The 12,133-nt window shown below is 43.5% G+C and overlaps 1 protein-coding gene across 1 annotated transcript in view; it reads left to right on the top strand.

The window, feature by feature from the left end:
• Positions 1-36: 36 nt before the first annotated feature.
• Positions 37-12,133, top strand: part of LOC107653882 (tripartite motif-containing protein 16-like) — an 18,475-nt gene continuing 6,378 nt past the window's right edge. Inside the window, exons 1-6 of the mRNA XM_016440751.1 lie at positions 37-477; positions 633-889; positions 1,131-1,226; positions 1,321-1,554; positions 2,726-2,888; positions 3,042-3,077. Of these exons, the coding sequence (XP_016296237.1) occupies positions 150-477; positions 633-889; positions 1,131-1,226; positions 1,321-1,554; positions 2,726-2,888; positions 3,042-3,077 (1,114 nt within the window). The 5' untranslated portion in view covers positions 37-149. The remainder of the gene's footprint in view (positions 478-632; positions 890-1,130; positions 1,227-1,320; positions 1,555-2,725; positions 2,889-3,041; positions 3,078-12,133) is intronic.

Below are 12,133 nucleotides of genomic sequence, written 5' to 3'. Positions count from 1 at the left end.
CACCTGCTTTACAGACTCACAGACACACCTGTTTTACACACGTCACTCAAACACAGAACCAGGAAACAGGAATCACTTAAATTCAGGGAAAGAGAAACTGAAGTGTAGTTGAGCTGTTGTGTGTTGTGTCTCTGTATTAATGCAGTAAAATGGCAGAAGCCAGAATTTCTCAGGATGAGTTCATGTGTCCAGTGTGTCTGGATCTCCTGAAGGATCCAGTGACCATCCAGTGTGGACACAGTTACTGTAAGAGCTGTATTACAGACTGCTGGGATCAGGAGGATCAGAAGAGAGTCTACAGCTGCCCTCAGTGCAGACAGACCTTCAGTCCAAGACCTGCTTTAGGGAAAAACACCATTCTGGCTGAAATGGTGGAAAAACTAAAGACGATTACACTTTCTGCTGACTGTTACAATAGAACAGGAGAGGTGCAGTGTGACGTCTGTACTGGAAGAAAATACAAAGCTGTCAAGTCCTGTCTGATGTGTCAGGAATCTTACTGTCAAACTCATTTTGACCATCATGAGGAATTTAATTCACGTAAGCCACACAAAGTGATCGATGCCACTGGACGACTGCAGCTGGAGCTGGAGATGTTCAGTGTGACGTCTGTATTGGAAGAAAATACATAGCCGTCAAGTCCTGTCTGGTGTGTCTGAACTCTTACTGTCAGAATCACCTCGAACAACATGAGAGTTTCTTTAGAGGAAAGAGACACAAAGTGATTGATGCCACTGGACGACTGCAGGAGATGATCTGCCAGAAACATGAGAAGCTCCTTGAGGTTTTCTGTCGCACTGACCAGAAATGTATATGTGTGCTGTGTACGATGGATGAACATAAACTCCACGACACTGTATCAGCTGCAGCACAGAGGACAGAGAAACAGGTATTTAAAACTAGACACGGATGAAATATTGCTAAACACTCCTTATTCTTCATGATAATTAATGTGCGATGATTGTAACTGATCATCACTTCTGGAGTTTGATCCTACAGCCATTGGTTATCAGTTGAGATAAGTGACCTTTAAACTGCCTCATACTACATTTACTGGATTCATCTGTTCACATGATGATTTAGTGACAGTAGTTTTCTGTGAGATTCACTATCATTTGTTTGTCCTGCAGAAGCAGCTGAAGGAGACGCAGAAGACGTTCCAGAAGAGAATCCAGCAGAGAGAGAAAGATCTTCAGCAGCTGAAAGAGACTGTGGAGTCTCATAAGGTGAGTCTGGAGAAGAAGAGAAGTTTGTCTCAGTCTCAGTTCAGACTCTCCTCTTTCAGTCCCACTGAATCTGAACCACTGTGTGTCCTAACAGCGCTCGGCACAGACAGCAGTGGAGGACAGTGAGAGGATCTTTACTGAGCTCATCCGCTCCATTGAGAGCAGCCGCTCTGAACTGATACGGCTGATCAGAGATCAGGAAAAGGCTGCAGTGAGTCGAGCTGAAGGACGACTGGAGCGACTGGAGCAGGAGATCAATGATCTGAGGAGGAGAGACGCTGAGCTGGAGCAGCTGGAGCACACACAGGATCACATCCAGTTCCTGCAGGTAACACAGATCTAGAAGAACAGGATCATAGTGGACTTGAGCCAGATCCTGCTGTGACAGGAGACTCACAGAGAAACATTTCATGAGTGTCTTATTATATAATCGTCAGTCAGACTCTCTTCTGATCATCTTCTTTTGAAAGAGACGTCGCTTTCAAATGGCTTTCAGCTCTGGAAATCTCTTAGGAATCACTTTTTTGATCTCTTTTTTCTGGAAGATATATTTAGCTGTCACTAGCGCTGCCAACAGTTCAAAACTTCATTAACTTTTCAACTTTTTACCTAATTTTGCCTTCTGATCCAATATGTCATGGTGAAATCAGTGAACTCGATAATACTGATTCTGAGTAACGTTCATCAAAATTGGATCAGACCTGATAAAACTGATTTTTATTAGCCTGTATCATATTGATGAATTTGACCATGAAGACCCCAAACATGTATATTAGCAATCAGCCCCACCAGGATTTTGCAAGGCTTTTTTTCTGACTTTTGTGGCCTAAAAAGAATTGAATTTGTCGCAGCTTTTCTCAAAACTTTTGTCCAGATTTGCAGCATTTTTGGGGTTGTTTTGCAGTGAAAACCAAACAATAATCATGATGTATTCATGTAATTAGTGTCAGTGACAGTAAGAGTACAATTAAATGTAAATACTTCTGTGCATAATTACTGAAACTGTGTTTCTGTCACACCAGCATAGAAATACTCATAATTCTGCTTTGCTAAAATAACATAATTGAGTTAAAAATTCTCACTGAATTAGCATGTAATCAGTAAATTTTTTTTCATGTTTTTACAATTTAACGGCTATATTGTCTATGGTGTAATATTGTTTTTCCTTTTTATAGTGATCATTAGTGATTGTATTCACTAGAACTATTGAACTCTTAATTATTGATTTTTATTTGCTAATATTGCTCCCCCCTTTCAGGTTGACATTTGCTTCAGAAAAATTGTGGATATAGGACAAAAAAGCAAGCTGATGCAAATAATGCAGTGTTTGCTTGATTTTGCATTAAATTCTGTGATCACAGATTTGGGAAATCCTGAAGTGACTGAGCGTATTCAAACCAAACCAAATCTGACTGTGTCTTAAGGGTCCTTGAGAAGTTTCAGTGTTTCAGTTTGGGTGAAGGGTGGAGCTGATGAGTTTTGATTTCTGTTTTCTGCAGAGTTTACAGTCTCTCTCAGCACCTCCTGAATCTACAGACGTAAATGAAGATCCCTTCAGTTCTCTCTTCTCTTCTGATGATCTGAGAGAATCTGTCCATCAGCTGAGAGACAAACTGGAGGATTTCTGCAAAAAAGAGGAGCTTAAGAAGATCTCAGACAGAGGTAAAGTCCTGGAGATTCATCTGCTCTCAGAAATTAGTCCTTATCATTATCTCATATCATGGAGAACATCATATTAGAAATGTCTTAGGAATAGATGCAGGATCATTTTCTCCTGACATGAGAATCACTGTTCATTTCTGTTCATTTCCACAGTCACATTTACCAGGATCAGGAAGGACTTCCTACAATGTAAGTCAGTAAGAAAACAAGCTGAAAAACTCACTGAGTGTGTTCATGTTCTTCCTGTAGGTGAAAGAAGAGTTTTATAATTGATGATGTAAATTATGATTTGCACAGGATATCTGGTCATCTGTACTGAGACACTGATGATACACTGAACATGAACAGTTCTCTTTCTAACATTTATTCAGTATCTCACACCCAGGCGTGACCAATTGCGGAAGCACCAATGACATCACGTCTGCCAATCACAGCAGACAAATCGCTACAGCGTTCAGGGAGTCCTGCCTCCCTGTATATAAACCGCAACTACCTGCTGTCTCGTCATTCTTGCTCTCTTTGTCGTGGAAGATTTCGGAAGCTGTTCTCAGCAGACTTTGGGAATTATTGCTAAACAGTTTACCAATGAAGCTGCAAGGTGATGTCCCAAACGCAATATTTCCTTACGTTCATTAAATGACTGCACTTGGAGTTGGATAACTAATGCGTTTACGTACGTTTTCAGCTCTTAAGTTCTCAAAAGCCTACGTTTTTCCCAAGTTTTGGTGGTGCTCATCACGCACCAAAAAGAGGGAAAAAGAGAGCTCACTACTCTCAGCACAGCTCCGTACTTGTTTTCACTTTGTGGTGGACTTACCGTATGAAGAGAGTGACATGCCTTTATGGCTACCTCGTAAGAGCCAGAAAGCCATGGAGGGAACGGCCATCCTCCACATCCTTGCACCTGTGGAGTGTGATCCTTTCTGCCAGGGATTCACACAGTCTCTGCATCTCCTGCCTGGGTGCTAAACATGCTCAGGCAGCACTATCCAACCCCCTCGAAAACGCCATTCTCCCCCCAAATCAGTCCTGCCCGCCGAGTGCACAGGATGAGAGCTCACCCTCCCCTGTACAGGTGGACACAGATTTGCTGGAGGTCTATCCCAGGGTCATGGCTAAGCTGTCTATTGATTGGCCATCCCAACCAACAGGAAGAGGGGCTGACAGAGACCTCTATGATGGGAAAAGGCTCCCGTCACGTTTCCCACTAGTGAAACAATTTATACCAGCCATCCCGGCCTGCGTGGCCGAAATGAAGATTTTGGGATAAACCTTTATCGCATTGGGTTCCCATCAAGGGCTTCTCGAGACTGGACTTACAGGGAATGGTGGATTTAGGGATGGTGGATCCTCCACCTGTGGAAACATCTGTGGCGAACCATCTAAACCCACGATTGGGCAGATCCCTCTTCAACCACAGTCTTGATGCCGGTGAAACCAGAACTCTTAGCTGCCTCTGTTTTCCAGAAGATTTACAAATCTTCTGTGCTGGCAGTTCGTGCTTTGAACGCGACGTCTCTCCTTGCGGCCTATAAAGCCGAACTTCCAGAGGAAATGGGTCGTCAACTGTACTTCGGATCTCCCAACCCAGTGCTCTGGGAGGAGATATTTGTCATCACAGACTTAAACCTCCGTACATCCCGCAGAGCCGTTCAAAGTTCCGGACTCAGCATGGGCTTGGTAGTTGTGGGAGAGAGATCACTGTGGTTGAGTTTGTTGGGACTCTCTGAGAAAGAGAAAGTGGAGTTTTTGAATGCCACCATCACTTCCAGTTCAGCTTCAGGAAGTGATTGGAGACAGCACACAGAGTTTCCTCTGTCTCATCCCTTCAGAATGTTCCACATCTCTCTCCCGTAGGGAAAAGGAGAATGAATTTAAATACAGAAATTGTTCTTGCAGAATGTTCAGCATCAAATGTGTGCAGGAGTGTGGCCCATGTTCCCCAGTTGCCGAAGATCTCTTCGCGTTGTGCAAAAACGCACAATGTCCCCTGTTCTTCTCTCTAGCGGGTGACGATGCACCGTTGGGTGTGGATGCAGTAGCCCATGAATGGCCAGACATGTTACTGTACGTGTTCCCCCCATTGAGGCAAATCAAGCCGATATTACGGAGGGTACAAGAATGCAGCCATATGATGATTCTAATAACACCATACTGGCCGGGGAGACTGTGCGTAGCGGAGATTGCGCAGCTGCTCTACGAACAGCCACTGCCAGCATGCAGGGATCTTCTCTCTCAAGTACAGGCCGAAATATTCCACCCCTTCCATCAGAAATGGTTCTCTGGGCCTGGCCCATGAGAGGTTGAATTTAAATTCAGCTGGTTTACCTCCTAAGGTCATTTAGACAATTCAGAATGTGAGAGCTGTGACTACATGCTCTTTATACAGTCTCAAATGGGGAGTGTTCAAATCATGGTGTGCAGAAATGTCGTCTCTTATTTATGTTCAGTTTCGAACATGTTATGTTTACATTATGTTTGTGAACATTATGTTTCTTGCAAGAATCCTAGATAAGGGTAGAGCCTTGTTGATGGTTAAGGTTTATTTGGCCGTATCTCGGCATGCCATATAGGACTCTCATTTGCCAATTTATGAGAGGAGCATGGCGATTATACCCAGTATCAAAACAGCTTGTCCCGCCCTGGGAGTTGTCCTTCGTCCTGAACATGCTCTCAAAAGCCCGTTGAGAGCATCTCCTTAAAGCTGCTTTCTTTAAAGACTGCTCTGTTACTCGCTCTTAGTACAGCGAAAAGGGTGCGTGAACTGCACATCTTATCAGTTCACTCCTCATGGATGATGTTCGCTCCGAGTTGCCAAAAGGTAACTTTTAAAACTAACCCGGCGTTTATACCTAAAGTATTCAGTTTCAGGCACTCTGGTCATGTCAATCCGTGGATCTGTTGGCTTTCTATCCGCCACCTTTTTCATGTCCAGTGGAGTAGTGGCTACTCTGTTTATGTCCGGTGCGGACTCTACAAATGTATGTTTAAAGAACCAGGGCACTTAGCAAAAGCAATCAGCTTTTTGTTTCATGGGCCGGCTCTTTTAAGGGAAAGTCTGTCTCCCATCAATGCCTCTTGCTCTGGGTTGTAGAGGTGATCGTGTTATGTTACAATAACGTAACATATAGAGCCCCAAGGGAGTGCGAGCTCACTCTACCAAAGGTATACTTACGTCTTGGCCACTATTTAAGGGCATTTCTATACAGGAAATTTGTTCTGTGGCTAGCTGGTCTTTCCCACACACTTTTGTGAGGTTCTATAGACTGGACATGACAGAACCTTAACTTGCCCATTCGGTCTTGGGAACGAGTGGACAAAACTGTACATTAAGCACTTGGGTAATCCAGTTTATTATACATGTCCGGTGCGGACTCTACAAATGTATGTTTAAAGAACCAGGGCACTTAGCAAAAGCAATCAGCTTTTTGTTTCATGGGCCGGCTCTTTTAAGGGAAAGTCTGTCTCCCATCAATGCCTCTTGCTCTGGGTTGTAGAGGTGATCGTGTTATGTTACAATAACGTAACATATAGAGCCCCAAGGGAGTGCGAGCTCACTCTACCAAAGGTATACTTACGTCTTGGCCACTATTTAAGGGCATTTCTATACAGGAAATTTGTTCTGTGGCTAGCTGGTCTTTCCCACACACTTTTGTGAGGTTCTATAGACTGGACATGACAGAACCTTTACTTGCCCATTCGGTCTTGGGAACGAGTGGACAAAACTGTACATTAAGCACTTGGGTAATCCAGTTTATTACACACTGTAAGAAACTGACTGTGAAATTCACAGTAATTAACTGGCAGCAAGTGACAAGTAAGTTACTGTATAAAAAGCACAGTAATTAACTGCCAGCAAGTGACAAGTAACTTACTGTAGAAAAGAACTACAGTAATTAACTGGCGACAAGTGACAAGTAACTTACTGTGACAACACAGTTGTTAACATTCAACAAATGTAAAGTAACTTCCTGTAGGTTAAATAACGATTCTCACTGTGTGTTCAATTACAGGAGCAACAATGTAACTGTAAAATAACAGCAACTTCCAAGCACTTCTTTTTATTGCAATACTTTTTTAACTGTAAAATGAATGCCCCATCCCCCATATTACTGTTTGAACTTCATACTGTGATTTTAAGTCATCAAACTGCATTTTAACATTCTTGACAGACTGACTTCACACACCCCTAAATGAGGACAGTGCGGCTTCAACTGAGGTTCTTTCCCAGTTTGGGATATCATTAGTGGCTTCCTTCCAACACGTGTACCAAAATTATGCCACCTTCAGAGGAGAAAATAGGAAAAAGGCAAGACATTAGATAACTGCTAGCATGGTTATACAGGTTACAGTTTGCACATTACAATTTATTATTCAATTTCTAATGTCAGTACCATTCAATTCAAATAAGGGCTATTTCTTCAGAGGAAAGTAGTTCAACTAAAATCTGTCTGGAAGTAATATAAACTCTTAATGGATAAATTCCATTAGAAGGAATTCTTAAAAGACCTGTATAAACTGTTTTGTCTAGAAAGCTTCCTGAATACTTCTGGGTTATTTCTTTGGCTACTGTTAAACAGTCCTTGCGTGATGGGTTTAAGCAATGTACTCTCATCGAATCGACGATGACTTTTACCATGTGTCGGCGATCCTCTGGCCTCTTATCAGCATCAATCGCTCTTTTAAGAGTGGGCCTCATTTTGTCCCATGGCACCTGGAACCTGTCCAACCAACTGCTGTTCTCACACAGAATGGTTCCTTGAGTGGGGTCAAATACAGTGCTGGATGAAGCAACAATTTCTGATTCAGGTGAAGAGGTGGCTGATTCAAGACTTGAGTCTGCATACAGATAAAAAAAGGATACACAGAACAAAAAGGAAATTTAATAATGTTAAGTGACAAAATATTTGAAAAAGTTCATCATCAAAGAGATATACAAATATTTTCAAATATGACAAGTCAAATAAAAATGCATCTATAATGAAAATCTTACCTTTTTTGAAGGAATGGAGAATTTTTCTGCACTGAATAGATGAGAGCAGATGTGCAATATCTTCTTATTTAATAAACTGTAAATCATTTGGGTCCTCCACACCTAACTTGGACACCAACTCATCCACCGACATTTCCAGTTTCTTTCCATCTAGCTGTGGTAGTACTGTCTGTATAGCACTCACAATGGAGTCCATTTTTTCACTTATTTATTTTTTTTATCTGCAACACACAGAATGGTGCATGGCAATCAAGTGGAGACCAAACTGATTATATGCAGGTAATGGATAGTAATCTGTCCACGGTCAGACACACATAGCAGAATTTTTCCAAACATGTAGCCTGTGTCATTTTGTTGAACTACAACAACCATGCCTCTTTTGTACATTGTCCCTTTGAATGTGACAGATGCTGTTTCAAGAGTATCCTCTGGACGAAGTCCTTTGACACTGACAGCATTCTGAATGCCAGTCTGGTAAAGCTGGTCATCAAACTTACTTGTTTCCCCTGTTTGAAGTACTGGAGGAAATAAGCTGCCAGCATGTAAATATGCTTGTAGGAACTGGTGTCTTTCAGCTAAAGTACTGCAGAGATTTTTAAAGTAGTGAAGTTTCCTTGCACATTGCTTAAAATAGCTGTACATGCTTTCGAAGCGCAATGTCCACAGTCGAATAAGAGTACCAAAATGGAGAATGAGCTCTGGGTAGTGGACAAGGTAATTATGTTTGGGTTGCAGTGGTTTTCCTGGGAATAAAGTGCTTTTTAGTTGGAGGTATTCCTCAATTAGAAGCTTAAGAAATGCTACTTGGTTAGTATGGATCTTTGGTGCACATATTAGATCAACAACCTCCCTCAGCTTGAAACACAACTGCTAAACATCATCTTCAAGTGGAGTTTCAATCCTGTCCCCAATCGTTAAAGGAAGGAGACGCAAGAGGCACCAGTATTGAGCAGCATGTCCTCCAAGTTTTACACCATCCGGCCGTATCTCACATGGTTTGTTGTTAGCATCCCTGTCTTTGTATGAGAAATTTGATATGATCCTGTTTAACTGGCAATAAGTGAATTGTTTCTCAGCTGTCACCAAGTGATTTATGTACAAAGCTAGAACAGCAGAAACAATTTCCTCAAACAGGTCATGACCCAAACAGGGAGGGAGGCCTGGCTGACAAACATGATAATACATTAACTGATTGAAGACATAGTCAAACTTTACCCCACCGGCCATTTCTTCCTGTAATGATGCTTGTGCCACAGAGTTGTTGTAAGTTTCTACCGATCTGACAGGACCTGATTTTGTGGGTGTTTGCTGGAAGGATTCACTGTCTATGAGGCAGTACCTACAACAATATCGGCTTTTACTGAAGTTTTCAGTAAATCCTCCAATGCAGTGTGACCCTAGATTGTCCCCAGTTATAGCGATCACAGTACCCCTCACAATGCTCCCATCAGGACCATGAATTCCAGTTTCCTCCATTTCTTTCAAGTCACGATCTGCAGCAGAAAACACCTTTTCTTGGCCAAAAAATTTGAAGTCCTCCTCCCTACACAACAATACAAGCTGCATTGGATCAACAGAAGACCTGTTGTGTGTTGCGATCTCTGCTAGTGTCATATACACTGCTAAAATCTTATGTTTCTTTCTGCCAGATCCTAGAGGATTAGCATCTTCAAATTAATCTTGATACAAGATTATGGATACTGAGGATGGTGATTCCTGTAGCAATTGATTGTTTTTGATGACTTTACCATCTCTCAGGTCTACCAGCACATCTGGGGTTTTTGGCGTGTCTGATTTTGCCAGGAGATACTGCTCTTGAACTAAGGTCTGCGAGAGTAATCCCTTCACTGTATCTTTAATGGGCACATACTGGCAAAACCTCTCTTTTCCATTTGCACTAATACCCACATAAACTGGGGTTGGATCAACATAATTGAATTTACTCTTGAAGAAGACATTTTCGTGTCTGATCAGTTCTAAATACTCCCTCGTTGCATCTTTTCAGGAGGTTATTTTTGGAAAGATCATCAAGGAGACGCCTAACATTATTTTCAGGGACATTTAACTTTGTTAATTCCTGATCCAGTTTAGACAAAAGATGGGCTGTGCTGTAACTGTGCACCTCCTGGAACTCTCCAATTAGCTTCTGAATCACACTGGCTGGCAACAGCATTTTAGCTTGCATTTGAAGATAAAACAAGGCCAGGTTGCTCATAAAATCATTCTCATCTACTAACTCATTACTTGCATGATCTCCATCCAACTCCTCCACTTCAACATTAGCAATACTGTTCCCCCCATCCAAGCCTGTTTGAGTCTTTTCATTGTTTGATGAGGTAGCTGTGCTTACAGTGGCAGTATAGGTGCAGTGAGATTTCATTTTATGTTTGCGACTTACATGCTAGGAGAACGATGAACGAAGAGGAAAAAATTTGGAACAGTTATCATAGGGGCAATGCACTTTTTCCCCGTCTTTAATATGCACCCGGAGATGGTCACATAAGGTTGACATACGTACTGTCACAAAGCCACAACCCCGGATTTTGCATGTTAATGCGTCTCATTCCATGCATGCCTGTGGCAATGGTTTAACGGTGTGCATATGGAACCAGTACATATGCTTTCGAAGTGCACACACTGTCTTAAAAGTAGCAGGACATTCTGCATGTCCACATTGAAATGTAATGTTTGTGAGATTTCTGTGAATTTTAACATGCAAAACGAATGCCGAAATCGACGCTGTGCTGAATTGGCAAAGCTTACACATGTAAGACATTTGGACCTATTTGAGATCTAGCTTAACAGCTTAACTTCACTACATTTTGAACACTGCAACATAAATGATCCGACCGGGTTGGATTTAGTTAGAAAAGACAATGCTTGTTTTTTTTTTTTTTAAAGAATCTTACAGATATCGATGCTCTCTGCGCCGTTCCACTCACTGAACAGGTGTAACAATCAGTGATGTTCTGGTTCGTGAATGACTCATTCTTGAACCGGTTCTTTTTGGTGAACTGGATAAACCGGTTCACCAAAACAGTATTATCCAGATTTAGACATGTAAAACATCCGCGTTTAATGGGTGATTTAATAATATTATTGCGTATACTTGACGCAATTGGTCTAAACGAACGGCTGAATTGAGAAAATGTTCATTGAAACAAATTGTCCAAAAAAAACAGTTTGCTAAAAGAATCAGTTTTCAGTTAGAATAGGCCTATATTCAGTTCCTAAGATATTTGGTTCCACTGAATGTCATGGCGCTTGTATGAAAATCTATTCATATTGGATGTGAGAGACAGGCTATTACTGGTAGCTGTCACAGTACAGAAGGAGACCAGGGACGGAGAGTGATCAGAATCCAGGTGAGTGAGATCTGGTGAGATTGGTGATTGTTAATGTGAACTGGTGTGAGCCAAGGAGGATTCTGGGATCTGGAGTCCAGCGCTGGTGACAGATGACAGATACTCCCTGACATTACCTCCCCATCCCGGAAGGCGCGTCCCGCGCCGTAACATACCACTGGGCGGGCGCCCTGGAGGCTAGTGCAGCACTGGAACAAGATGGAGATAAGGAGAGCCTCCAGGGCGGATCAGGGAGCTCCGGGAGCCATGGCGGAGCAGGCAGTTCGGGTCGCCATGGCAGAGTAGGCAGTTCGGGTCGCCATGGCGGATCATGGACCTCGGAAGGCCACGGCGGATCAGGGGACTCGGGAGGCCATGGTGGATCCTCCGTGGCCTTGGCTGGCTCGGCCACGGGTATATGGTCCCCCCCCCAAATTTTCTTGGGGAAATCTAGGAATCCTGGGGGTCGCTCTGGAGGAGCGGGCTCTGGTGGGCGCTCTGGAGGAGCGGGCACTTGAGGGCTGGACAGGACCAGCGAAGGCGAAGGAGGCTCAGAGCAGCGTGTTAGCGCGGTTTCTGGGGTGAGGACGGGTGCCGAGAGCCCCGGGGCCAGCGTCATGTCCGTTATCGCCGCCTGACACGCTGGAGCGAGCTCTGGGGCTGGAGCCCTTCCCGGGCTTAACTGGGGATCTGGAGCCCTTCCCGGGCTCAACTGGGGATCTGGAGCCCTTCCCGGGCTCAACTGGGGATCTGGAGCCCTTCCCGGGCTCAACTGGGGATCTGGAGCCCTTCCCGGGCTCAACTGGGGATCTGGAGCCCTTCCCGGGCTCAACTGGGGATCAGGAGCCCTCCGTGGGCTTAATTGGGGATCAGGAGCCCTTCCCGGGCTAAACGTGGAATCTGGAGCC

Source organism: Sinocyclocheilus anshuiensis, unplaced genomic scaffold (assembly GCF_001515605.1).
Source record: "Sinocyclocheilus anshuiensis isolate Anshui unplaced genomic scaffold, SAMN03320099.WGS_v1.1 scaffold1994, whole genome shotgun sequence".
Lineage (NCBI taxonomy): Eukaryota > Metazoa > Chordata > Actinopteri > Cypriniformes > Cyprinidae > Sinocyclocheilus > Sinocyclocheilus anshuiensis.
The sequence above is the reverse complement of the archived record's forward strand: the minus strand, read 5'-3'. Positions and strand labels throughout refer to the sequence as shown.